The sequence below is a fragment of the Miniopterus schreibersii genome (genome assembly GCF_964146895.1).
Source record: "Miniopterus schreibersii genome assembly, chromosome: 3".
Lineage (NCBI taxonomy): Eukaryota > Metazoa > Chordata > Mammalia > Chiroptera > Miniopteridae > Miniopterus > Miniopterus schreibersii.
Window position 1 is genome coordinate 12,968,362 of NC_138103.1, and position 26,289 is coordinate 12,994,650.

At 42.8% G+C, this 26,289-nt stretch overlaps 2 protein-coding genes across 6 annotated transcripts in view; one reads left to right on the plus strand and one right to left on the minus strand.

Annotated features, from left to right (window-relative positions):
- Positions 1-18,756, minus strand: part of GLYR1 (glyoxylate reductase 1 homolog) — a 37,362-nt gene extending 18,606 nt beyond the window's left edge. For 3 of the 4 annotated variants that reach the window (XM_081131146.1, XM_081131144.1, XM_081131143.1), the window contains exons 1-9: positions 18,645-18,754; positions 17,587-17,623; positions 16,607-16,686; positions 8,208-8,346; positions 7,413-7,655; positions 1,912-1,998; positions 1,115-1,171; positions 329-379; positions 165-238 (exon numbers count right to left, since the gene is read on the minus strand). In XM_081131146.1, coding sequence (XP_080987272.1) covers positions 165-238; positions 329-379; positions 1,115-1,171; positions 1,912-1,998; positions 7,413-7,655; positions 8,208-8,346; positions 16,607-16,686; positions 17,587-17,623; positions 18,645-18,682 — 806 coding nt within the window. In that variant the 5' untranslated portion in view covers positions 18,683-18,754. Of the gene's footprint in view, positions 1-164; positions 239-328; positions 380-1,114; positions 1,172-1,911; positions 1,999-7,412; positions 7,656-8,207; positions 8,347-16,606; positions 16,687-17,586; positions 17,624-18,644 lie in introns of all 4 variants that reach the window. The other variant, XM_081131145.1, reaches the window with a different exon arrangement.
- A 60-nt stretch (positions 18,757-18,816) lies between these two features.
- UBN1 (ubinuclein 1) overlaps positions 18,817-26,289 on the plus strand; it is a 33,953-nt gene continuing 26,480 nt past the window's right edge. For both annotated transcript variants that reach the window (XM_081133523.1, XM_081133524.1), the window contains exons 1-3: positions 18,817-19,596; positions 20,731-20,836; positions 24,162-24,449. In XM_081133523.1, coding sequence (XP_080989649.1) covers positions 24,201-24,449 — 249 coding nt within the window. In that variant the 5' untranslated portion in view covers positions 18,817-19,596; positions 20,731-20,836; positions 24,162-24,200. The remainder of the gene's footprint in view (positions 19,597-20,730; positions 20,837-24,161; positions 24,450-26,289) is intronic.

A 26,289-nucleotide genomic window follows, 5' to 3' on the forward strand; every position in this document is an offset into this window, starting at 1 on the left:
TAGGAAAATCATTATCAGTAAGAATTACAACTTTCCTCCTTTCTTTACATTCAGCTCCAGCAATGACTGGGGCATAATCCTTAAACAGCCCCCTTGGAGTCATCCCTCCCCCCTTGGCCCAGCAGAACCAAAGCCAAAGGAAGACTTTTCATCAAAGGTCATACTTTTTGTCTGTGGGTGTGATGCTGCCATTTACAGCTGTGCTGTCTGCTGCCTGGATGGACGTAGACCCAGTCTCCTAGGCAAAGGAAGCACAAATCCTCAGGTCAGTATGCCCACACAAGGCCCCAGTGGAAAATCGAAACAAGAAGGTGTGGAACCTACGTACCTCTTCACATATTTTCAACTTCTTTGTGATTGCCTGGTAACAGACAGCTGGCTAATAAAGAGGGAGGAAAAAACACCACTTAATAAACTGAACTCTCAACCATTATTCATTATAATTTACCTAAAAATTAGGCCTAACGTGGGATGTTAACCTCAAAATCTTATCTGGTGTTCAATTTTATTTAACGTTCCAGATGACACAGAAAGTTAACACACATTATCTCATTCAATTCTCCACACAACTCTGTAAGGTCCTTTTGCTAATGAAGACATTATCAAAGGCATTTAGTCATGTGTCCAGAATTACACAGCTGGTCAATATGACTGGGCTTGGAACCCAGCTCTGTCCAGCTTCAAAGCCACATCTTATCAGCAGATCCTATCAATGCTCGGCCTAACCCGTGGCCCTGCAGTCACTTCAGGAAACTTTCCCTCTACACCTGGAGGGCTTTGGAGACTGTCTACCCAGTAGCACTGGCTACCTCACAGGTGGCTGACGGATCATGAGGTTTGGTTTCTGCCCTAGACTCTGAAGGCAACCACAAGTGTCTCAAGCACACAGCTGACAAGTTTTAAAAGCTTTTTTTTTTTTTTGGGGGGGGGGGGCGCATATTTTTAATCTTAACAACACCCAGTTCATGAGTGGGTCCCCATGTGACTTTTAACTGCTCTGGGCAGTGGTACAGGCAGAGCTTAACTTTTCAGATTAGAAAGGTGAGGTTCCAATGGAGCAATACTCTCCCTTAGGCCAGCCCCTGACCAAGGATCGAGAACTTCAAGAACTCACCTTCTCGGTTTGGCTGAGCAGGAAGTGATGGAAATGAGGGTCTGCATCTTTAACAGGCTGAAACCAGAAAATTATTAAATAAAACAAATCATCTTCCACCAAAGGTCACTTCCTTCTGCCTGGTAACTGCTCTCCTCTGGCTGAAACACCCATGGGAGCTGGTCTTAATTTTATAACTGCCTGGGAACTCTTTTCCCATTGTTGGTCTAAGTGTTTTGTAAATGACCTCTGTTCCAGCTAAAGGAAAACTGGCTTCAAGCAGATATTTCTGCCAGGTTAGTATACAGATTATTCCAATAACAGTGTGGGAAAATATTTAAAAGGCATACTAGTATTTTTAAAGTCTAGAATTCACTAGTTGCATTGCATAACAGCTGACAAAGCCAAATCAATTTTGAGGGCTCTTTTCCAATTTTAGGGTTTTGGCCTACTTGTGTCTGGTACCAGACCCTTGAGTGTTTTTGTCTCACTGAGGGTCAATATTAATAGAAATAAAGTGGCAGTGACTGCAGGCCTTTCAAGGGCTTTTCACAATATATATATGTGGTATATAATAAATGATGGCTAAGTGGGTGTGCAAAAGGGGCTGAAATGAATTACATCAAACTTAACAGTGAGCACCCGAGGGTGGATACTTGTACTCTTTACCTCATACTCCTCTCTACTGTTTGGTAATTAAAAAAAAAAAAAAAAGTCTCATACACACAAAAAAGAGGAAAAGGAAAAGCACATGGCAGTCAGCCCAGGAAACCAGCTCCAAGGCCAGCCTTGTCCTGGTCCGCGGGAGAGCTCCTTACCTCACTCACAGTCGGCTGCCATTTAAATGCAGCCATGGGTCCGGCCATCATCCCCTTAATGGTACTAGACTCAGGAATGGTGAGATCCTACAGAGGGAAAAGCATATTGTCAAGACTTTGTGGGGACCTCAATAGCAGATGTCTTCCTGCTCCAAACTGGGGAGCAACTCTTCACTTTAGTCACATCCCACCCCAAACTAAACCCCTAGCCTGCCCTGGCTGGTGTTTCTCAGTGGTTAGAGAGTTGGCCTGCACACCTCTGGGTCATGAGTTCGGTTCCCAGTAAGGGGCATGTACCTGGGTTGCAGTACCTGGGTTTCAGGTTTGATCCCTGCCCTGGTTGGGGTGTGTGTGGGGCTCTCACATCGATGTTTCTCTCTCTCCCCCCTCCCTCCCTTCCACTCTCTCTAAAAAAATCAACAGAAGCAGTATCCCTGGGTGAGGATTAAAAACAACAACAACAAAACACCCTAGCCAGCTCTATGGTCTCAGCATCAGTTCAAGCCCATGTCCCCAGCCATGGTTCTGGTGACTGTCCATTGGGAGAAACAAGGCAAGTTCTTATTGACAGAGTGGACCTTTTGTCTCTGCTCTTGAAATAACAAAATATGTTCTTGTGTGTGAGATGGAGAAAAGCCCAACTATGGTCTGCAGTGTTGTCAGCAGGTCACAGACAAAATTCCTTATGGCAAATAAGGCATGAAGAAAATAGTACTGGCTTCAGAAGCAATCTACCAGATCTCAAGAAAAACTAAGAGGGCCATATGGTGCTCAGGAAATCTGCCCAATATTTTTCAGCTACTAAGATACTAGGTGACAAAGCAGAATTAGAACTCAGGGTGGTCTGGAGCCTAGAGCCCCGCTCTCTCCCCAGATTGATGCAAGGAGAGGACTCAGTGGAATGAAGCTGCTCCTCTTTATCAAAGGCGTGGCCCACACCCATCCTGGGCAAAGAGGCACTGTTTGTTCCAGCTTTACCACTGGTGTGTTCTTGTCCTTCCACCACTGACTTTACTTCTCCCTTTCTCCATCTGCTATCTTCCAGCCACAGTGGCCCTCCAGACATTTCTACTTGGATAGCCAATGGGAACCTCAACATGCCCCATCTGAACTCTTGATTTCCCTGCCCAAATGGCTCCTTCTACAGTTGTCCCAATCTCAGATAACAGCAATTCCATACTACCAGGCCAAGATCCTTGAAGTCCTTCTTGATTCTACCCTCCACTCTCCTCTAATCCATAGGCAATGACTATGGTTTTACAAATGGGAATCTGCAACCTCTTCTTCTGAGCACACTCACTACTAACACCCAAGGATCAGGCTATCACTGCCTATCACTTTGACTATAGCAAAAGGAATCTCTCTGCTTCTGCTCTGGACCCCTACAGTCTAATCTATACACAGCAGCCAGAGTGAAGCATACCACTTCTCTGCCTAAAACTGGTGTCCTGTCTCACATGGTCAAACTAGTGTCTTTGTTACTATGACCTATGGGGCCCTACATGTGCTGCAACCCCCACTCCATGCTAATCTCCAACCTAATGTCCTGTTACTTTCTCTCCTGACCACTCTCCAGCCCACAAGCACCCCCTTGGCCCTCCACCACCATTCCCCAAAAACACCAAACATGCAAATGCCTCAGTGCTTTTGCACTGCTGGGAACACTCTTCCAACTTGGTTCATATGCTCACTTTAGCTCTCCACTGAAATGTCACTTTACCAGAGTGCTTTTCCCTGACCTATCTTCCTCCACTGGAAATGTGATGCTGTGATGACAGCAAATGCTTTTACAGGGCTTAGCATGTATCTAACATTAGTGTGCTATTTTATATGTATATTCTCACATAATCATTACAACCTCATGAAACAGAACTACCATCATCTCCATTTTGCAGAGGAAAAAACAGAGAGCTTAAGTAGCCTTACCTAAGGTCAAAGAACTAATAATGAGTGTAGTAGATGAAATTTAAACCCAGGGAATTTGGCTTCAGGGTCTATGTTATTTTAAGTAAGCAATATGAAAGTAAGAACTTTGCCAATTTTATTTTTTTATATTTATTTTTAAAAAATATATCTATATTGATTTCAGAGAGAGGAAGGGGAGAGAAAGGTAGAAACATCAATGAGGAGAGTCACTGATCGGCTGCCTCTTGCACACCCCCTGCTGGGATCAAGCCTGCTGCCCTGACTGACCGGGAGCCGAAATTCGATCTCCTGGATCATAGGTCAATGCTCAACCTCTGAGCCATGCTGGCCGGGCAATTCTGTTTATTTTATATCCCATGCTGGGAATCATTCCTGGCACAGTCAGTGTTCAACATTTATTGAAGAAATGAACACGACAGGGGCCTTGTCTATCTTTCACTCGCTTTCTCTCTAGACACTTGTTGAATAAAGAGGTTTGGGTAAAAGAGGCCTAATGTAGTACTGCCAAAAAGAATTTTCTGCCATGATAGACACGCTCTATATCTGCACTAATACTATAGTCACTAGTCCACCATGGAGTGCCTGAAATGCGGCTAGTGTGACTGAGAAACTGAATTTTAAAATATATTTAATTTAAACGTAAATGGTCACCTGTGATTAGGGGCAGCACATTTTTAATGACTTGCCTAAGACCAAAATGACAGATGAGAGTAAGGCAGAGAACACAGCTCTCCATATAGCACTAACCAAAGGCCTTGACTCCCAAATTGGTGCTCTCTACACTAGTCTGGGATTTTTGGAGGGCCACAGTTCTATTCTGTCAGGGTGCTTTGTGCCCAGAGTTGTAGTTCTCAGCTCAGGACTAGAACGAAAGTCTAGACACAACCCCAGCCTCTGTCTGCCTGCATGTAATTGACACCTCCACCATCAAGGTTAGCCTTTTCTGTTAATCCTCACAGGACGGGCGATTATGGCCCAGGACGGCAATTATCTGGGGCTTTGCCCAGTTATAAGCCTAGAGTACTGCTATTTCAGAGAGGAGCTCACCAGCCAAATGACAATTACTATAGCCACACACATACTCTTTTTAGACCACAGGATATATCAGATCATAAAATGCACCGAAATTCCAAACCTAAGCAGATTCCCTACATCCCTGATGGTGCTTAATTAAGATCAACGGTCAGAACTGAAATCGCCATGTCTCCCCAGCACCACTAGCCCAGCTCTTTCCTCTCCTGACAAATCCTGCTTTAGAGGCCAGGCAACCATGGAGGCCTTGTAGAAAAAAAAACACACCTAAAGATCAACAGCAGGTAGAGCTCATAGACAGAGACCTGGCTCTGAGAACAGTAGTAGAAATGCTACAACCCCCCCAATTAATAATTCAGACCAAAGGGTAAATTGCTTTTTACTGGGAACTTGTGAGTTGTTCCTCACAGTAAGCCTGGCACCAGACTCAGGGTTGCACTAAACCAGTGCCCTCACTGCACAACAGGTTACTGCCAAAAAATATCAAAGACACATTTAGCACATGCGTAATGCGTTGCAGGCACTGTCCTAGGGGCTTTGCTCATGTTATTCATTTAATTCTCACAACAAACCTAAGGGGCAGGCGCCTTTATTATTCCCAATGATCACACGAGGAAACTGAGGCAAACAAGGTCACACAGGTAAAACAAGCCACAGAGTCATGATTCAAACTCAAGGCCTTCCTCCTAATCTCTCTTTTATACTTTCCTTTATCCAAAAAGTAATTTCTCTGCAGGGCCAGCAGAGGAGTTGGCGAGATACACGGCTTAAGACACTAGACAGTGTGAATTTGGAGAATAGTGTAAAACTTGATGGCCCAGGTTCCTCTGGATCCCTGGAAATAAATTCAACTGGATCAAATTAGATCATACCCCCTGAGAAGTTTTTCACACACTGCAGCTGGCAGTTTTCTGAACCTTCTGTGTTTGTGGCTGGCAGTTCCCTATGCTCATGGTTACCCAAGGCTGTCCCCACCACTACAGTTACTCTCAGTCTTAGGTCATTTGACTGCATGAAGGACCTTCTCTAATAGAGAGATCACACAGTGGCAGCCCGCAGGCTGAATCCAGCCCAGAGATGTTCCTCTGAAATAAGTGTTTTTAAAATTGGAACATTTCACATAAGAATGTGTATTTCCAGCTTCTCTTAAGAAAAATCAGACTATCTGGCAAAAGCTGGCTGTAACTCTATGAACAGAGCATGACCTCCCCAGACCACCAGCCACTGCCACCCCTAATGCTCTCAGCATGGAGGAAGGGCAGGGCCATGGAATCTCCTGCTTGAGCATTTCTTCTTGCATCAGCTGGCTCCACTCACTTCCATTACCTGTCTGGTCTTGCTGGTGTCTGAATTTGCAAGTCTCGATCTGATGTCTAACGTTTCATCACAGCCTCATCACCCAACTGTTTCTGCCAGCCATCTGGCTTCCACCCCCTTGATCCTGCTCTCACAATTTCCCGTGTTAGACAGACTACCTGCTTCATCTCAAATTCTCCTCCCTTGGCATCTAAGACGTGACAAAAATCTTTACAAGAAGGAGAGAGCTATGTTATTTCTGCTTTACTTCATTTTGCTGTCTTTTCTGACTTCTTCTGAACTATAGGCACTCTCACTGCAAAGCCTACTCCTGGCCCCTCTCTCTTCTCAATTCCCTCACTTTTCCAAACACAAACCCTATCTAGTCTTATGGACCCAACATTCTTCCTACACATTTGCTTCCCACATCTACATTTCTGTCCTGCTACTCCAACTCTCCCTGGTGGTTTAGGCATCACCCCAAATGCATCACACTCAGAACAGAACTGGACCTCTTGACCCATAAGCTAGCTCCTCCGACTTCTCTGCTCTTAAGAAAAGCATCGCCATTTCTCCAGGGACAATTCTGAAATCATCCCTTTTTCTCTTTTCCTATTCATCCCCTATATAACCAGCTGCCAAATCTTATAAATTCTTTCTCTGAAGTGCCTCTCACAGTTTTTTTCAATATTTGCTTCCACCCCTTTAGGAGAGCGCCTTATGAACACACCTGGGTTCCGCCTTCTAACTGGCTTTGAGCCTTTCTTCTTTGCCCTCCCGGATTACTACGGCTTAGAGCACATTGCCACCTCCACACCCAGCTCAAACAATTTCATGGCCTCCTACTGACTTCATGACAACACAACACACTTAAGTAGACCTTCATGCTCTCCACAATCCAGTGACACCTACTTCTCTCTCTGCTCTCCTTCCTGTCCTCTGCCTGCACTGAGACTATCCACACTGACGTCAAGCCCCACAGGAGCTGTGCCCTCCACCTCTGGAATGCCTTCCCTTCTTTCTTGCTTCGCCCTTTCCAGTGCCAATCCTTGCACACTGCTCAGGTGGACCATTCTCCTGACTTGAGCATATAGTTGAATCCCTTCCTTGGTCTGCAGGATTCTTTAGGACAGCATTTAACATAGGACTCTATGTTCACTTAGTGAACTGAAGCATATTGTAAAGCTCAACTCTGCTGCATACAAAAGGAAGTCACTAATCCCAGAAGCTGCAGAGGTAAAACAAACCTTCTCATCCTTTGGGGGCCGACCCCGCTTCCGGGGACTCTGCTCTTGGGCTCTTTTCAGAGGGGACTTGGAGCCTCTCTCTGAAGAGCCTGAAGACACCCTCTTCTTTCCTTCTCCCATGTTCTTCTTCACCTTCCCTTCAGACAGGCTAAGCTTGCGCTTTTCATCACCTGAGTTTGGCCTACTTCTCTCCTCACTGGAATTACGCCGACTCTTGTCATCAGCAGAATTGTGGGATGATGTCTGAAAGTTTAATAATAATAATGATAACCACCACAACAGCCGCTGCCATCGCCACCACCATTTACACGAGCCATGTCCTATGATGAGCACTTTACATGCATTATCTGCACAACCCTATGAAACAGGTCTGTTGTCATCCCCACTTACATCTGGGGAAGCAGTTAAAAAAAATAAAATAAAAATCAAGTCACTTGCCCACAGTCCCAAAGCTAAGAAGTGGGATTTACACACAGGCAGTGCATAGATCCCAGAGGCTGTGCTCCTAATCTCTGAGCTATAAAAGGAGAAATGACCTGTGCTGCACTCAGATACTTTTCCTGGGTCCAAGGGACTTTCCTAAGAGCAATAATCTATTCCAGAAAGGTCAGCCACATGCATGGAGTTTCAAGCTCATTACCAAAATGCTGATACCTCAGAACTGAAGTAGCTCTCTCTCTATTGGCATTTCACAAGAATAGAGTTTCAAGTTTGGGTGACATTTAATCTGTTAGTTACTATGCAAAAATAACCGGTCTGGCGTTGGCATAAATCAAGAACCATGGAGTCTCTCACCTGGTCTTTCCCTTTGGCTCTCCTGAGGAACTCTTCCACAGCATCCACAGCTTGCTGGAATCGTTTTCCCTTGTTAATCTTTATCATTTCCTCCTTATGCGCATGGTATGGCTTTAGCTGTTCCACTTTGATCCAGGCACTAGCAGATAACACACACAGAAAGGGTATGATCCACACTGCCTATGCCAGAAAGGAAAGTATCAAAGGCCTCACCCCAGCAGAATGCAATGCAAGTATCCATTTGCTTTCATTGGACTTTGAAACAGGCCTGCCATTTTTTCAAAACATGTTACTGACCATCCCAAACTCTTGAGCTTTAAAGTATGTTTTCTTGGAACAAGCCAAGTAGAACATCCTCCAAATGAAATCACTGTGTCATATGTTATTTACACTCCTATTCACTTGCCTTCCACACTAAACCACATACACCATGGCACTTGCTCAGGAAAGAGGAATCCCGGAGATGCTCTCCCATTCTCATCACATAGTATAGATGGCCACACATGGATACCAGGAAATCAGGGCACCTGGAAGCATTGCTATCCAGCAACAACCTAAACCAGACTGACAACCTGTCAATCTACTCAGAATCAGGGATGCTATGAGGGCAAAGGAAATGCAACATCTAAAATCTTCTGCTCTTACAGATATTTGCAGCTGTGAAGCCTATATTTGTTCATAAATGATTGTATCCATGGCTACTAGACAACACAAAACGTGACGCTTGGAATGAGGGCAGCAGTCACAAAGGCCTTTAAAAACAAGACTCTGCTTGTGATTAAAGGTAGAAAAATATACGTTTCTGATATTTAATTTTTAATTACCACCATCAGTTCATAACACATGAAAGTGAAAAAGGCCCTCAATTCTGGAATATCTGGCCAACCATACTTATCTGAACAAATCTGCCCCAGCTGACTTTCTGTGGTTTCCCTAAATGATGTTCAGTTTCACAACATAAAGGAAACAAAAGTGGGTCAGGTTAAGGATATAGAAATTGGACTATCACACTAATTTAGGGTTCTTTCTGTTAAGAGAAAGCTAGAGAATATTCAGTAATAATAAAAGTACTAACCTCTGTACATAAAAATAGTGCTACCAAACCACAAATAGCTTTATGTGTTGTGCTAATTGTTGTGAAGATGGGTCTGTACAAACACAACAGCCATGGAACCATTAACCTGCAAATGTGACAACAAACCAGGACTAGGCTTGTTACCTACGGGTAAACAAAACTTGATAGAATGAATAACAGGGACTCAGACACTGGTCTCACTGCAAAGAGATTCCATTGAATGGGTTAAGCAGATACCTTTCTCGTGACCAATTCATTTTAAAGTTTGAAATTTGACACAATAGAGCTAATGGGTCCAATCTATAGGGAGGCAAACTGGAATTAAATTTCGACCCCACATTGTCTGGCAAGTATACTACTGAACTGACCCTCTTGCCTCTCCTTGCATATATAGTGTTTCGAAGGACAGACCATCAGAGCAATCAGATACAAAGCCAGATATGCCCTGAAAAGCAAGTTAAGCTGTCATACTAACTGGCGGCTCTAATGTGACACAAGTATCAGTAATGAAGCTTAAAGACCCACAGTCCTCAAGACAGGCCTCTTCCTTTTCTGAGCTTCAGGTCAGAGGCAGAGATCTGCACAAGTTCCATTATAAGACCAATGGGGTGGTTTTGATGGAGCCCTTGAGATGGGACAACACACTCTAAGAATCCTAATTCCTAGTCCCTCTCTCCATATCAACCTCTGATTCAGAGTAAGTGGAAGGGAAGGGATATCTGTGGAGGAAGCACCAATAAATCCAATCCTATGTTTTTATTGAAGCATTTTACTGATTTCTGCCAGGAGAACAGTACAAAATTCCTTTCAACTTGGAGACTGGCACTTGAGATAATAAAATGAAATTTTCCTCCATGATCATCTTTGAAAAGTGAAAATGGTTTGCTAAATGAACTGACAGCATAAATGACTTCAAAAGGATAAATGCAAGAAATGTTAACCTACTTAAGAAATCAACCTGTTGTTGGATAAGCATTGTCACATTAGAAAAGCAGTAAATAAAAAGCCAGCCCTCCAGAGCCCCAGGAAAAGTACCTCTTGAAAGCAAACCAAACTGAAATCCCTTTGGCTGTCTAAATAGAAATTTTTCTCTAAAGGCTGTAGTACTGCAAAACTCTGTTTCCTTGAAGAGGGTATGCTTTTCAGCAGGAGCTTCAATAATGCACCACTCTCCTATCCACCAAGGCTCATCAGGAGGGCCTGGCATGCAACTGGTGCTCAATAAATAATTACGGGGTAAACGATGCCTTCCAGGGACATTCAGGGAGACTCTGGGTTCAATGTTGTAAGGCTTTAGTGGCTTTTTGTGGTTGTTGCTGTTGTTTGTATATGTTTTCAGTGACTGCTGTTTCTTTCCTTGATATAAGTTGTAACTTGTGATTTCCCTTATGTCATTCTCCCAATGCCTAGATGGAGTTGGACTTTTTCCAACTTGCTGTAGGCTGGGAAGTCAGACAAATCAAGCTTAGTCAAGTTGTGTCTCAAGTATGTGCCTTTGCTTTTATGTACAGGAAAGTTAATTACATATTGTTTGTAGAAGTAAAAAACCTAAAAACAAAGTAGCTAGCAATCAGCGAGGTCATTACAAAGTATGAAATGGAAGGTCCCTTAAGATATTTGGCTGAGGAAAAAAGCAAGATGCAGAGCAGTGTGTAGTAGGCTACCGCATGAGCAAAAATGAGGAAAAAGGAACACGTAGCTTCTTGATTACACACACATTATCTCTAGAGAGCCATGCCATAAAAAACACTGATGACTGTAGGCAAGGAACTGGGTGGCTGAGGGACAGATGAATAGAACCCTTTCACCACTTATAGCTTGAGTTTTTGGGGGGTAACTATAAACATGTATTATCTTTAAAAAACATCAAATCAATAAAGACTTCTGCTGTAGAACAAGGGCTATTCTGAGTGCCCAGAGGGTTTTCCCCATTACTTCCTTGTTTGTAAAGTTTGCTCAGGTTGATAGTAACTGCTTAGATGCTGGTTTATCTGAAACTGTGGTATGGTCAAAAAGAGCTAACTTACCCTGGTATTCTGATATACCTCCTACAAAATCTTTTCATTTGTGAATACAATCCTTCCACTTAGCCACCCTCAGATTACACACTCCACGCAAAATAAATTTAAAAACATCACATTTTTGCCTTGACTGGTATGGCTCAGTTGGTTGGAATGGTGTCCTGTGCACTGAAGGGTCATGGGTTTGATTCCTGGTCAGGGTACATACCCAGGTTGCGGGTTCAATGCCCAGTCAGAGAGGGTACGAGAGGCAACCAATCGATGTTTCTCTTTCACATCGATGCCTCTCTCTCTTTCTTCCTTCCTCCTTCTCTCTCTAAAATCAATAAAGCATATTCTTGGGTGAGGATTAAAAACAAAAAAATCACATTTTCAAAAACTTCCATAATTCTGACCTGCTCTCCCCTTAAATTAAAACCATACCATGCAGCTATCATATCAAAGATGCCAGTCTATGAACAATCTCAAACACCCTCACATGTGTGTCTCAGACTTCGCACAGACACAATGACGTGGGTGGGGGACAGAGAACACATGCAAGCATGGTCCAAAGGTGAGGACAAGAATAGGGTCAAAAGATGTGGCTTCGCTTCTCCACCTGAAATTGGTGAGTAGTACATAGTAAGCTCCTCCACCCTAAACCACTGAAAAAGGCTAAGTATGGCTGAGGTGTTAGAGGTTCAAGTCCAAGCCATTCAGAAATCAAGACACCCAAAAAACCACAACTCAAAAAACAGAACCACCGCCTGGTGAACATGGCTCAGTGGTTGAGCATTGACCAATGATCCAGGAGATTGCGGCTCGATTCCCAGTCAGGGCACATGCCTGGGTTGTGGGCTCGATTCCCAGCAGGGGCCATGAAGGAGACAGCCGATCAATGACTCTCTCATCATTGATGTTTCTCTCTCTCTCTCTCTCTCTCTCCCTCTCCCTTCCTTTCTCTGAAATCAATAAAAATATTTAAACAAAAAAACCAAGAACCACACACAAAAATTTAGAATTTCTGTTAATTTCAAACAATGATTATCATAGAAACATCAACAAAGACTTGCAGATAAGATACAGATTCTGTTCCCAAAACTTGAAAACATTCCCAAATGCTGGATGAGGTTTTCAAGCTGTGCTCTCTATACCAAGGCAGTCAGCTGTACCTTTCTGTGCCTGTTTCTATAATTCCAGTGCATGACACCTGCTCTTGCCTCAGCCACCAAAGGAGTCACCTGTAGGACAGGAGCTGCTACTGGCGCTGGGTGAGAAGAATCTACTCAGCGCTCTCTAGGATAGCTATTGTCCAGCCCTGGCAAAAGGACACTGCTGGCTCAGTCCAAATATGCAGAGCAGTGGCCCTCACTATTCACTTGGCTCCATTCTCCAACTATTGCACGGTGTTAGATGTGGGAAAAGTGGGTCAATCAGTTGCCAGGTAAAAAGAAAAAGGGATGCTCAGATGGTTCCAATCTGTTATGCTACGAGTCACAGATTTTTCTAGAAGAGTTACTTGAGTACTCGCTCACACATCTCATACCCACCTTGTCCAATCTCCTATCTGGCTTGATGCAAAAGTACCTTAGGGTGACATTTTACGACTTAAAATCCATAAATCTCCTGACTCTCAGTTTCTACATCTACCACTGTTTGCCCACAGTCATCTCTGAACTGGTTTGTTTTTGGTGGTTTTGAGCACCTACAAACTAAATGAACTCCCTTCATTCTGTCATCCAGAGTCACTGACCAAACTTTTAAACTCTGAGCTCAGTTTCTACTCTGATGGGCAGCTACCTGTCCAAGTTGGGCTCTCATGTGCCTGAGACTTAATCTTTGGTTGTAGTCACCTGGGAGTTGGCAAAGTTATGCTAAAGTTATCTTTCCTTCTGTATTTCTGTGAAACAGAAAACAACTGTGGGCAATTCCTGTTGTGGCCATCCAGCCTCAGAGAGTTAAATCCAGCCATCTTACTAAGTCCTTCACGTCACAGGGAAGGCTGGTTAGAAAAGTCTGGTCCTCTCTTCCTAATAGTGGGATGTGAACACAATAGGTTAGATGTTTAGGCAGAGGAAGGGAGAGAGAAAAATCAGGTTTCTAAAAGATTGAAATCATCGATTATCTTAAGGAGCTACTCTCTTTACTCTTTAATAAAGGTCCCTGCTAACATAAAAAAATCCTGTCTATATATATTCTCCATAAGGAGTATGTCAGTTTTGAAACTGAATACCTGTGACTGAATCCTATATTGCTCAGGAGTACAGGAATAGCCCCATTTGGTCAGACCTTGTCCACTGTGGTCAGTGCCCAATCACCAGAGGGGCCGCCATGCCAGAATGTGCCAGGTGCCTCTTTCCTGACATCAACGATTAAAGGTGAGGTAGAGTCCAACTTCTTCTGTAGTCACTTATGGCTTTGCCCTTCACAAAGTACTCCCTATCCCTAAAAAGTCTAAATCTACATTTCCTGTCTAAATCTACCTCTTAAACGTGTGTTTCATACTGTACTTCTTATATGTGTGTTAAAGTCACACATCATTTATTCTTCTCATGGTGTCCCATCGAAACATCTGGGGGTTATGAACAAGTCAGTGTTTACCTCTTTAAGGTCATTTATTACCTCATCAATTTGTATTGTGCTTTTTTCAGTCTTTACTTTTTCACATTAAGGAGTCCTACTCTTTTGCCTGATTTGCTCCCCTTTCCCGATCTTGACAAGTTTCTCCATCAGATCCCTTTGGGAGCATGGACTGTACTGTACACAGTACTCCTGGAAATTTACAGTAGAGTTTTTACATAAAGGTGGGAGAATGTAAAAATAAGAAAAAAGAAAGAAAGAAAGAAGATGGAACAACAAATTGTTTTATGTTCAAAGCCTTTTTGGTCAAAAGAGCAGACTTGCTGATGTCCTTAGGAATCTCCAACTTTCGGGTTCCTTTCTTTTCAAATACAGATTCTCTCTCTCATGGGCAGAGTCTGTTTTTGCCTCTCACAGTTTCCCTACTGAAAGCCACTTGCTTCTTACCAGCTTTTTCTTATAACAGGTCTATACCCTAACCTGATGTTTGTTGGACACCTGCTGTATATACCAAACTACACGATGGGTAAGTTGACACTGCTTCTTTGTAACTACAAGGTTGGGAGCGTTATTCCCACGTGGATAAGGACGCAGAGTCCTAGGAAGGTGAAAGCACGTGCCCAAATCAGAGCAGGTGGACCTGCTATATGAACGCACGTCAGGCTGGTAACAAATCCGGGGCTCTTTCCCCAAAGCAATTCACAGCTACCCAACATTCTGAAGATTTCACCCAGATAATATAAAGATACTAAGTAAAATCTGCAATAATACTGATCACTAAGAACCCTCCTCCCTTTGGAGAAGTGCCGTAGATCCTTACCCTTTGTTTCCTTTCGTGAAGTCAACTGCCTAGCCACAAAAAGATAACGTTATTCCTGCTGCAACTTAATTTTTAAATAGTTTTTTATATGGAACTCTTATCAAGGAAGTTTAAATCTAGCAGTTTCCCTGCATCCACTTGCTTATGAATCCCCTCAAAAGCCTTTGGTTAGTTAGAAATCACATCATCACCACTACTGACACCATCAGGTTATTTTTTCGTTCAGTAAGTGCATCCTTTTCATCGGCTTCACCTGGTTGAGCGTGGAAATTCACTGAACTCCATTTTTCTGTGTCCTACCTGTAGTATTTCTTATGCACAGGGACCACAGTTTATTTTTCTAACTTTCTAGAACTTTTAAAAAAATTTCATAAAAACACAGACTCTCAGGCTTGCTGTAATCTGATTAAGTCCCCACTTTCTATGAGTTCTCATTTTTCTTTCATACTTGGTTAGCTAAACGAAAAAGTAAACAAGTTAGGCCAACCATACTGCCTCTGTTATTCCCTAGCCCAAGTTCCTTACCTTAGGGGGGGAGCCTCTCTGACCACATATCCAACTCAAAACCCAGATAGTTATAGTATTCCCACTGCCTGCAATACCCTTACTGCCTATACAAATTCTATCCACCCCCAGAGTTTGATCCAAATTCCATCTCTTACGTCAGCCTTTGACCTGGCTGTTCTCCACTGATCTCTCTCTATATTCTAGAGCCATTTAATAATTACCCAAATCATTCATTCTGCACTCAATCCCATCTTAAATGTTTACATCTTGTCACCTGAGTTCCTGGAAGAAGGGCACCACAACATTCGATTTCCTGGGAAGTTCCCTTCGGTGTCAAGCAATTCGGAGTGTGGTTGTACAATCAGCACTTGTTTTATGCATCAGGACAATCTTTCTTGGGAAATCCATGGCATACCAGAACATTCTCTCTTCCAGAGTGTCTCTGGTTCTCACAGCTCCAGGATAGTGACCCCTTTGAAATATTGCCATCAGAAGGCTGCTAAGTTGGTTTGTAACAGAGAACTGGGGCTGGGTATATCAGTATATCTGTATGATGCCAGGCAAACGCTAAACCAAGGTGAGTAAACACTCTGACACAAACTCCTGAGCGAATAAAGAACACTCTTTTTAAGAGATTTGCCTATGGAATGTTATATATTGCTTTGAATATATAATGAGTATTTTAACCATTGGTATTAAATTAGGAATGAGTATTTTAACCATTGGTATTAAATTATCAGAACAATCACATTTCCTAGCCCTAAATTACATTTTCCTGTAAGAATCATAGACAGAAACATAACTACTTAAAGAAATCAACCTAGGTAATCAACTTGATGTAGTGATGAGAAAGCTAAACAAATCACGCAAGCAAGTCCACCTTCTTCCCCTCTTATATGGACTATCAAAGAATCTCAAGTTAATGGTTCTGATTTCAACTCAGGTCTGGTTAAAAAGCATTACTATTACAATATTAGAGCAAGTCATTCAGTCTTACAAAAGAAAGCTGATTAAACAATTACCTTTATTAAGATAACTAATATTTTAATTTTCACTGTGTACCTCATGCATGAGCCACAATGATAAACAGCCATTAAATGAGAGCCAAATGTGGGCTTTATAAAAGGAACTGCCTATGGTATTGGGTAAAGAGATGTCAGAAACTATCTCAATGTGATTATTATATTTAGAAGGTGGTGAGCCCTAGTTCTCACCTGACTGACATTGTTATTAGCCCAGGACAATTTCCTCAAGATAAGAATAGCACCTTTTATTTAGGTATGAGACAAGAATGATATACCACCCTTATAGACTATAGTAAGACTGAACTAGAGTCCCTAGAATATTCTCAAAGCAGCTCAGACCCAAGACAACAGCTAAGAAAAGGGAAAGTGAACTCCTGGTGAGTACTACTCACTGATCCTCTGTTCCAAAAAACTTCACAAAGAAGCATTTCTTTCCACGAGGTTTCTTCAAATCCTTGGGTGGATTAACAATCTGGGGGATAAAAGGGAAAAAAAGGTTTTTCCACAGCTCAAGTTGGTAAGAGAAAAAAAAAAAAAGAATGTCTTAAAAATAAAAACCCAGGGCCTAGTCTAGACCTGGCACTTTTCTACAGAAGTTCCCTATATCTAACATGTAGCACAGTGTTCAGTACATAAAATTTCCCTTTTATTGAAATGGCCCGGTTTTAAAAGCAGTTACAACTAAGACCAACATCACCCCTCCCCCCAAAGTGACCCTGTCATCACTGAAGAAATATAAAAGACACTTTTAAAAATACTTCAAGGCAGGAAGAGTTGAGACAGGTAATAGTGTCAATGAAAGACAACTGAGGCACTAAAAATGCCATATTGCAAAGAGACAGTCTAAAGACATTTCTTAGGCTCCTAGCAAGAATATATAAACACAGAACATTTGGAAAGCTATGATGGATTGCCTCATGCAAAATCTGAAATGCCAACTTCTGCAAAGATGCACTGGAGTAGCACATATGGTAGCATGGAAAGAAGATTTAAACTGAATTGGGACAAAAATACTTTGACTTTTCACTAACCTACATTTAGATTTCTCTCTTCCTGGATAATTTATTTTCTTCCTCTTTTGTTAGATTTAAGTATAAAGCTAAATTCAAATAAGAATTGATTTCCAGAGTTAAGACTCCACTAAAACCATCTCTGATTCAAGAAATAAGAAATTACTGCATATTAAATGACCTGGTTTATCTTATATTGCCTTTTCTAAACGAACTGATATTAGAGAAAAAAATTCTGGTTGTTATTTAAATAGGCACAGTTTAACTCAATGCTAGAAATTGAGGGGAATGCATCTTACATTCTTCACCTCTTCAAACTCAACTTCAGATGTCTTCCTTTAGTCTAGTGGCAAGGCACTCACCTTTCCCGGCCACGGAGGATACCGGCCAAGTTTCCCCCTAGAGAAAACAGAGAGTCAGCATTTGCCCTGGAAAAGCCTGCCCACCTCCTTCAGCCCACTCAATATGCAATTTATTTTCCTAAATCTCTACTTGCACCCTCAAGTGCCAGAACAAAAGCTGGCAAACAGGAGTTATTAATCTCGCTTCCATGGATGGACCCAACAAGCCCAAACCTCTCAGAAATGAAATGCAAAATTGTACACATATGTGCATAAGGTATGTGCATTCTTCTGGTAACAAGGGATACAAGAAAACCACCAAGAGTCACTTGTCTAGAGCCGTGATGGGGTTGGGGGGGCAGTTTGCTCTGTAAACACAGACTTCCCCTTACAGAGTCTGGTTTAATTCACCGCGAGACCCGCCAGCTTTGCCAATTGCTAATGGAAGCCTTCCTCTGGGTCGAGAAACAAGCTACGCAGCTCGAGGGAGGCGGCGACAGTCAGTCTTGGTTCGGGCGGTTGTCTGGGACACAGAAGCAGACCACGAGAGGCACACAAGAAGGTACTGGTCACTGCCAAGCCTAAAGGAGAAGTGTCCCCTCCATTTCTTCACGGGGCAGCGCCACCAGTCCGGTTTCGACACCCCAGGCTGAGCCGCCCGCACAGGTCGGTTCCATCGCAACGCGGGTTTTAACGGGCTTGCCCGGGCGAGATGGCCCCGGGGGCTCCCCGGCTCTCCCGCTTCCCCGGGAACCCCAGCAAGACCTAGAAGAACCGGCGTCCAAAGCCGACGCGGGGGACGCCCTTCACAGTAGCCGCCAGCATCCGGTCTGGAGCGTAGCTCTCTCCCGCACGGCCTCGAGGCTCAGAGCCGGGCCCACCACGGCCACCCTCGGACTTAGTCCCCCCGGGGCCAGGCTGTCCCTTCCGCCCGGCGTCGTTCCTAGCGCCGGCACCTCATCTCTCCCTCTACGCGGCCTGGAGCGCACAGAAAGGCAGCTCCCGGGCTGGCCGTGAACTCTGCGCCCAGAGGAGCAGCTCTCCGGTGCACCTCGCTTGGCCCGGCCGCCCAGACTCACCACACCAGATCGCCGAGCCGCAGACTCACAGCCGCCATCTTACCACCCAACCACCACCGACGCACGGGTCGCCGGGAACCTTAGGTGGCCCTGGCGCCGCCCATTGGAGTGAGCCCGGCCACGTGACTGGGGCCGGCTGTCATCGGCCCAGCGGCTGCTCTGACGTCACCGCGCCTGCCGGGGTTTATTGGCCGGGCGAGAGGCACGTGACCAGGGCGCCGCCGTCTCCGCGCGCCGGAGCCCCGCGACTCTCGGATCCTTCCCCCTCCCTCTGGCTCGTGACAACGAAGCACCCGCGGTCTGAGGCTGCGGCGGCGGCGGCGGCGGTGAGGATTCAGCAGCGGATCGAGCGCGCGAGGGAGTCGGCCCTGCAACCCGCCCCGCCCCCGGACCCTGGCCTCCAGCTCTTTCTACCTGGGTGTTTCCGTTACGGCCGTTAGTCCCTCGCGGGCCCCGGGGCCGGCCGCATCATCGCGCCGGCTGCTGCCCTGACGGACCTCGGCGCGGCCTGGAAGTCAGCCTCCGCCCGAACCCGGGGCCCCGCGCCCGTCGGGCTCTACGTGGCCGCAACTGGGGGGCGGCCGGATTCTTCCGAGCGTGCTTTCTAACGGCTGCGTTCGGGGAGCGACTCCTTCCCCGAGCCCTCGTCCTCGCCACAAGTTCTTCCAGGGCTTCCGTGCCGCCCGCCCCGAGGTTCCGAGTTGTTCGACTTGCAGACGGCGTCTCTCCACTTCCTCCTGGGCCGGCAGGCGGCACGGCCGGCGAGGCTTCCTCAGGCGCTCGGGGACCCGGCCATGGGCCGCGGCGCAGGCCGGTCGCCCGCCTGGAGGCATGGCTCGGGGGCCCGCCGCTAGCAGCGCTGCAACCCGGGCTCCCGGGCCGGCATGAGGACGGTCGCGGGAGGACGAATGCGGCCCGTGGGTCCGTAGCCTGCGTCGCGCCGGGGACAAAGGTGCGTGTCTTTGTCGGGACCGGGCTCTCACGTAAGCTGAGTTGTAGTCTGACACTTTTGGAGAAGTTAGGAGCAGGTTGTTGTGACAACAGGAAGGCAGATGCCAGTCGCAGTTTCAATACGTGAAAACTTAAGCCGTTGAATGGGAACTAGGAACAATTCAGCACAGCGACAGCCCAAGCGTCAAATTCCAGATAGAAAATAAAAAATTTTCAAAAGGTCCCATTCCCAGTTGCAGACTCCAAAGGTTCTAAGTCAAGGGTTGACTTAACTTAGAACCTGACTTTTCTTGGGTTGTGCCTGCTTGAATAGTGGCTGATCAACACACGCGTCTCCCGTAGGCGATTTTTTATACCGAGACTCTGGTGTAAGAGATGCGGGGGTTGGCGAACTGGCTTGTACATAGCCTGGTTTTTCATTGGAGTTCAGTTTCCCTGAAGTACGTACTGTCAGTTACAGGAACTGTCATTTACTGTTTTGTTTTAAAGACAAACCGATAATTTAAAGCATACTTATGATTCCAGGAAATAACTTCATAAAATTCAACACACGTTTCTAATTTTAAAACTTAATTTTTGAGGAATGGAAGGATATTTTAATGACTTGATAAAAATATAAATTTTAACATTACCCTGGGACTAGAGGCATATCTGTTAAGAGTTAGGGACATGGCAAAGAATATATTGTCTAAATATTATCTTGGAAGTTCTAGCCAATGCAATAAGACATGAAACAAAAATAAGCATAATTTTTCAGGAAGAAGACAAAATTCTCATTTCTGTGGATGACAGGATAGCCTATTTTAAAACAAAGGGGGAAACCATTAAAGAATTCAGTAAAGAGACTAATTATAAAGTCATACAAAATTCAGTTTTTCTGTGTTTCACCAATAACCAGTTTGAAAATACAATGATTAAGAGGATGTATAGTAAAAAAATATCATCCCTGGGACTAACCTGAGGTAACAAAAGGACGCTAACATTTCTTGGATAACATCATTTGAGGGTTTTTAAGACGGTGGTTTTTTTTTTTTTTGTAGAATAGTGTGCTTTTACTTAGAATAAGGTTTAGCTCATTAAAAGTGAGTACAGGCATACCTTGTCTTACTGCGCTTCACTTTATTGCCCTTCACAGATGTTGCGTTTTTTACAAATTGAAGAAGGCAAGACCCTCCACCAGCAAAAAGATTACGGCTTGCTTTACTGTGGTAGTCTGCAACTGAACCCGCAATATCTCTGAGGTATGCTTGTATTTAAATACTTAGTTTTTCTTAAGACAATATGTTTTACTGATAAATCTGGTCTTATTTACAAATCTAAGAATGTTTATATAAAAACCAAAATACTTAATCTGCAAAGCTTCAATTAAGGCACCAGTTTAACAGATTAAATTCCCCTAAACAATGCATTCTTTTTGCAAAGTTAAGTTCCCTTAAATGTTTTAAACTGCATTTAAAGTTTTATATGCTTGTTCTCTCAAATACTTTAAACTTCTAAACATTGACCTTATAAACCTAATAGTAAAATGCTTTCCAAGGACTTAAGTCTTGTAAGTCAAAATAAATGTGCAAATTTAAGTCAGGTTACATATTAAGGATTTCAAATTAAAGTCTGACATCATTAATGTCTGACTCTCTTAAATGTTTCAAATGACTTAGTAACAAGTAGTATCAGTTATGATGATTATAAAAAGGCAAAATCTAAGTGTTAATATGCTATAGGTTTGTTTTACTTTATTCTTTTGTGTTATATCTATAACTTCTCAGGCCTGCAAAGTCACTTAAACAACTAAGAGAAACAATTTTACCATCTAGGTGGACTGAAGTTACAGTGTCTGTAATTATATTAAGGTTACCTTTTTAACTTAATGCCTGGGTAGGGGCAGGGACCTGGTTGCCACTTCAAGGATAACCTTCCTGCATCCCATTGGTTAAGTTGCAGATTCTCTTCTTATAGTGAGACCTTGCCTGCTCTTATCAGTAGGGGACTTTTAAGCCTTCAACCTTCAGCTGAAATTTATTTTCACAACCCAGTGCATCACAATGTCCTGGGGGCCTTGAAAGTTTCTTTTAGAGGAATTTCAACATCTTAGTGCATGATAGTCTTTTGCACCACCAACCTGTTTTGCTGCTATCACTTTGTTGCCTAGTTAGAATTATATTAACTCTTTTAGATGTTTTACTTTCTTGTCTGGTTTTATAGATCACAGTTTTATGGTCATAATAGAAAGAATGAATATTGCATTTACTTTATAAATACCCATACATATATATGGATATGTATAATGTATGTAAATCTTACTGAATTAATTCATATTTATAATTCATTTACAGTCAAAATGCAGTGAGCTTTTTTGGGGGAACTTATCAGAATGATTCTAAAGTTGATCTGAAATAATGAACAGGCTGAAATAGCCAAGTATTACTTTTTTTTTTTTTTAATTTTATTTATTGCCTCGCCGGCATGGCTCATCATTTGAGTATCGACCTATGATCCAGGAGACAGAGGTTCAATTCCCAGTCAGGGTGCATGCCCGGGTAGCGGACTCGATAGCCAGCAGGGGGCATGCAGGAGGCAGCCAGTCAATGACTCTCATCATTGATGTTTCTCTCTCTTGCCCCCCTCTCCCTTCCTCTCTCTGAAATCAATAAAAATAAATTTAAAAATAGAAAATAAATAATCTTATTTATTGATTTTAGAGAGAGAAAGAGAAACATTGACTTGTTCCACCCATTCATGCATCTGTTGGTTGACTTGTATGTGCCCTGACCAGGGATTGACCCCGCAACCTTGACACATAGGGACGATACTCTAACCAACTGAGCTACCTGGCCAGGGCAGCCAAGTATTACTTTGAAAAGAAGAATAATAAAGATGAATTTAAAATTCAAGATGTAAACACATACCATAAAATTTCTCAAAACAGCGTAGTATTAGTTAAGGAATCTCTAGATACTAGATCAAAATAACAGGATGAATTTCAGAAATAGACCTTAAATACCCAAGTTGTTGTATAAGATATATGCCAGATCAGCAGGGGAAAGAGGATTATTTGGTGATTAATATTGGGAAGAAACCAAGGTAGAACCTCACTTTTCATGTTATAGCATAGTAAATTCAACTTGGGTTAGAGTTCAGTGTGCAAGGTATATCTGTGAAAGACTGGATAGGTTAAGTCTTATGTAAGAATCCCGGGCCCTAGCTGGTTTGGCTCAGTGGTTAGAGCATTGGCCTACAGACTGAAGGGTCTGGGGTTCGATTTCAGCCAAGGGAACGTACCTCAGTTGCAGGCTTGATCCCTGTCCCGGTCGGGGCGTGTTCGGGAGGCAACCAATCGATGTGTGTCTGTCTGTCTTTCCCCCCCACACACACACCCTTCCTCTCTGTGAAAAGCAATGGAAAAAGTATCCTCAGATGAGGATTAAAAGAAAAAAAAAAAGCCTAGTTGGAGAAGGACATTCTAGGCACAAAAGAAATGGGAGAAGCCATAAGGGAAAACCCTAATTTTAACAGCATTAAAAGTTTAAGTTTCTTTCATCATACTTCATTCTTAAGAAAAATAAATGGTAAATAACAATGAAGGAAGAGAATAAGAGACGTGACAAACACTATATACATATATACCCATATATGTATATAATGTATGTTATATGTTTAGGGTATATCAAAAACCCTTACAAATCAACAAAAAAGCTTTAATTTTTTAACCATTCCATAATGCTGGACATTCAGATTTAGGTTGCTTTTATTATTTTTCCTATATACAAGGCTGCAATGACCATCCATATGGATGTGGTAAGAAGTTCACATTCGGATGTGAGTTTTAAAAAGTAGGGCACAAATTATACATGAAGCACAATATGTGTGTGTGTTTGCATATTTATATTCTGTAAACTCTTGGAATTCTGGAGTTCACAGTATACTCTGACCATTTCCAAGTAACTTTGAAGTTCTGGCTTGTGATAATTTGGCACTGCCAACACCTGAGTTTGGGTGGTGAGAAGTTGGCGCCTTAGGAAGTGAGCCTAGTCACACCACTGTTGAGACACTGGGTTTTTGCTTATTCCTGGGTAGGTGTTACTCTGAATTGATGGAAACTTTGTCATTGCGAAGAATGGCTCTAAATGAAAGTAAACTGCTGGTGATGAAAATAAAGAGGTCTTACAAAAGAGGTTTTTCTTAGCCAGAAAAAGAAGTGTTGGATAAATTATATAAAAAACAATATTCTCTAGGGTTCTGTGCAATTTTGAGGATTCTTTAAGGCTCTTTCAGCATAGGTTCTCTAATGTCACGGATTTAGTGAATATGCATAGAAAAAAGACTGGAAGGAAGTATGCTAAACAGAGATTGTCTCTGCGTGATAGGATTTGGGTGCTTTTCATATATATGTGAAAAAATTTTATATTTAAGATAAATAGTATTTAAACAAAAAAAAGCAATAAACAGTAATTAAGATAAATTGAACAATGGATTCTTCTTGACAATGAAATTCTTTTAAACTTAAATCTGTATAACTGAACAGGAAAAATCTTGGTTTGACCTGGTTCTTCTTTTCAATGTTAACAGAAGCCATGCAGTGACATCTGCTAAGAATTGTTGGTAGCCATGTCGGAGCCCCACAGGGTCCAGTTCACCTCTCTCCCAGGTTCTCTGAATCCTGTTTTTTTGAAGAAGTCCCGGAAGGAGGAGATTGGGGGAGCAGAGCAGCATCAGGACTCTGAGCCGGCTGCAGCAGCTGTTCGGATTACACTCACCCTCTTTGAGCCAGATCACAAGCGCTGCCCAGAATTCTTCTACCCAGAGCTTGTGAAGAACATACGAGGGAAGGTGAAAGGCCTTCAAACAGGAGACAAGGTACCCCCCAGTGGCCCCAGACTCACTCTGCAGATCTAATGCTCAGGGTAGCATGTGCAAATGGGACTTCCAGAAGGTGGAAGCAAGACTAGGGAGGCTTTGGCTGCCCCAAGATCATGGCACCCTTCCCAAAGCAAGCACTAAGTTTTGCTGATTTTGCCCCTGGGCATGAGGGGATAGAATTCTTTCTAGAACCATTCTTCTGATTTATGCTAGAGAAAATGTAAGGCACATCCTAAGCTAATTTGAATTATGGCTAATTAATATCAATAAAAGGAACAGCAAATTTTTTCATGCCGAGGCTGTGAATATTACACGTATGTAAATGTGACCAGTCCCAGTGCTGGATTTCATGCTGGACATTTTTCGTTTCCAAGGGATTCACTCTGCCACATGTAAAGGCAGATGACAAAAACATACACTGCTCTCTCTTCTCAACACAGTAATATACTGGATAGTTAACTTTACCTAGGGGAATAGAAACCTATTTTTCTTGTTTTATTTATTGGGGGTGGGGAGCTTTTGAGAATCAGTTTGATTTCTCAAGTGTTTTTTAAATGATCTGCAGTAAACCCTGGATATTGTGGACCTCAATTTAATGAACTTTAGATTTAACGGACAGAATTTTTGGTCCGTATGTCATATATGAAAATTAACACCCTGTTAGTTTTAAAATGCTTTTAACCAGATTTGCTTATAATTAAATTAGCAGGTTATTTGTTTGCTATTAATTCACTGTTTTGTTGTTGTTTTTAATATATTTTTATTGGTTTCAGAGAGAGGAAGGGAGAGGGAGGGAGAGAGAGAGAGAGAAACATCAGTGATGAGAGAATCATCATTGTCATCGTTGATCAGCTGCCTCCTGCACGCCCCTGACTGGGGATTGAGCCTGCAACCCGGGCATGTGCCCTGACCGGGAATCGAACTATGATGTCCTGGATCCTAGGTCGATGCTCAACTGCTGAGCCACACCCACTGGGCAATTCACTGTTATTTTTAACAAATTTTAGCGAATAGGCCATATGTTGGAAAAAACACAGTAGTAATTTCACAAATACAAATATTACAACTATAGTCTACATACATATTTAAACACGAGTCACCACCTGTAAACAATGTTTGGTGAATGATTAGCATGTGATCACACTGCATCTCTAGCTGTAATTGGCTCTGTTGTCTCTAGAAGTGACTTTCTGCAGCAGCTTTAACACGTGTTGTTGATGTTCCCACATTCAATAAGCCATGCCCCAGCTGTGTGCATTTGTTTTCTCTCAGTGACTGGTGAATGCACTCATTTACTAGACATATTCAGTGTAAATTTAAAATTACTGTAATACATATAGAAAACTTTTCTGTGAAATTAAACTTTACATACATACTTAATTTTAATTACACAAACATGTCTACATAAGGAAAAACAGGTAAACTAACAAATTTGTGAATTTTTAACATGCATTCAGAAAACATACTTTATTATATAACAGATTTTCAGCTTTAACAGATATCCCCTCGCCCGAATTAGTTTGTTTATATTGAGGTTTTACTGTATTTGTTTTCCTGGCAGATTTGTTTTTTACTTTTTAGTATGGAACTTCTCAAACATTTATAGACTAGAGAGAATAGTATAATAAGCCCCATGTACTCATCATTCAGTTTCAACTACTAATGATGTTTTGGCAATTCATTAACATAATAAATTTTAAAAACTTTTTAATTGAATTATGCACTTAATGAAAGTACACATATGATAAATGTACAGCTTAATGGATTTCCATGTAACCTGCCTCTAGATCAGAAAATACAACATTTTCTAGGACACCAGAAACCCCCCTCCTTCCTT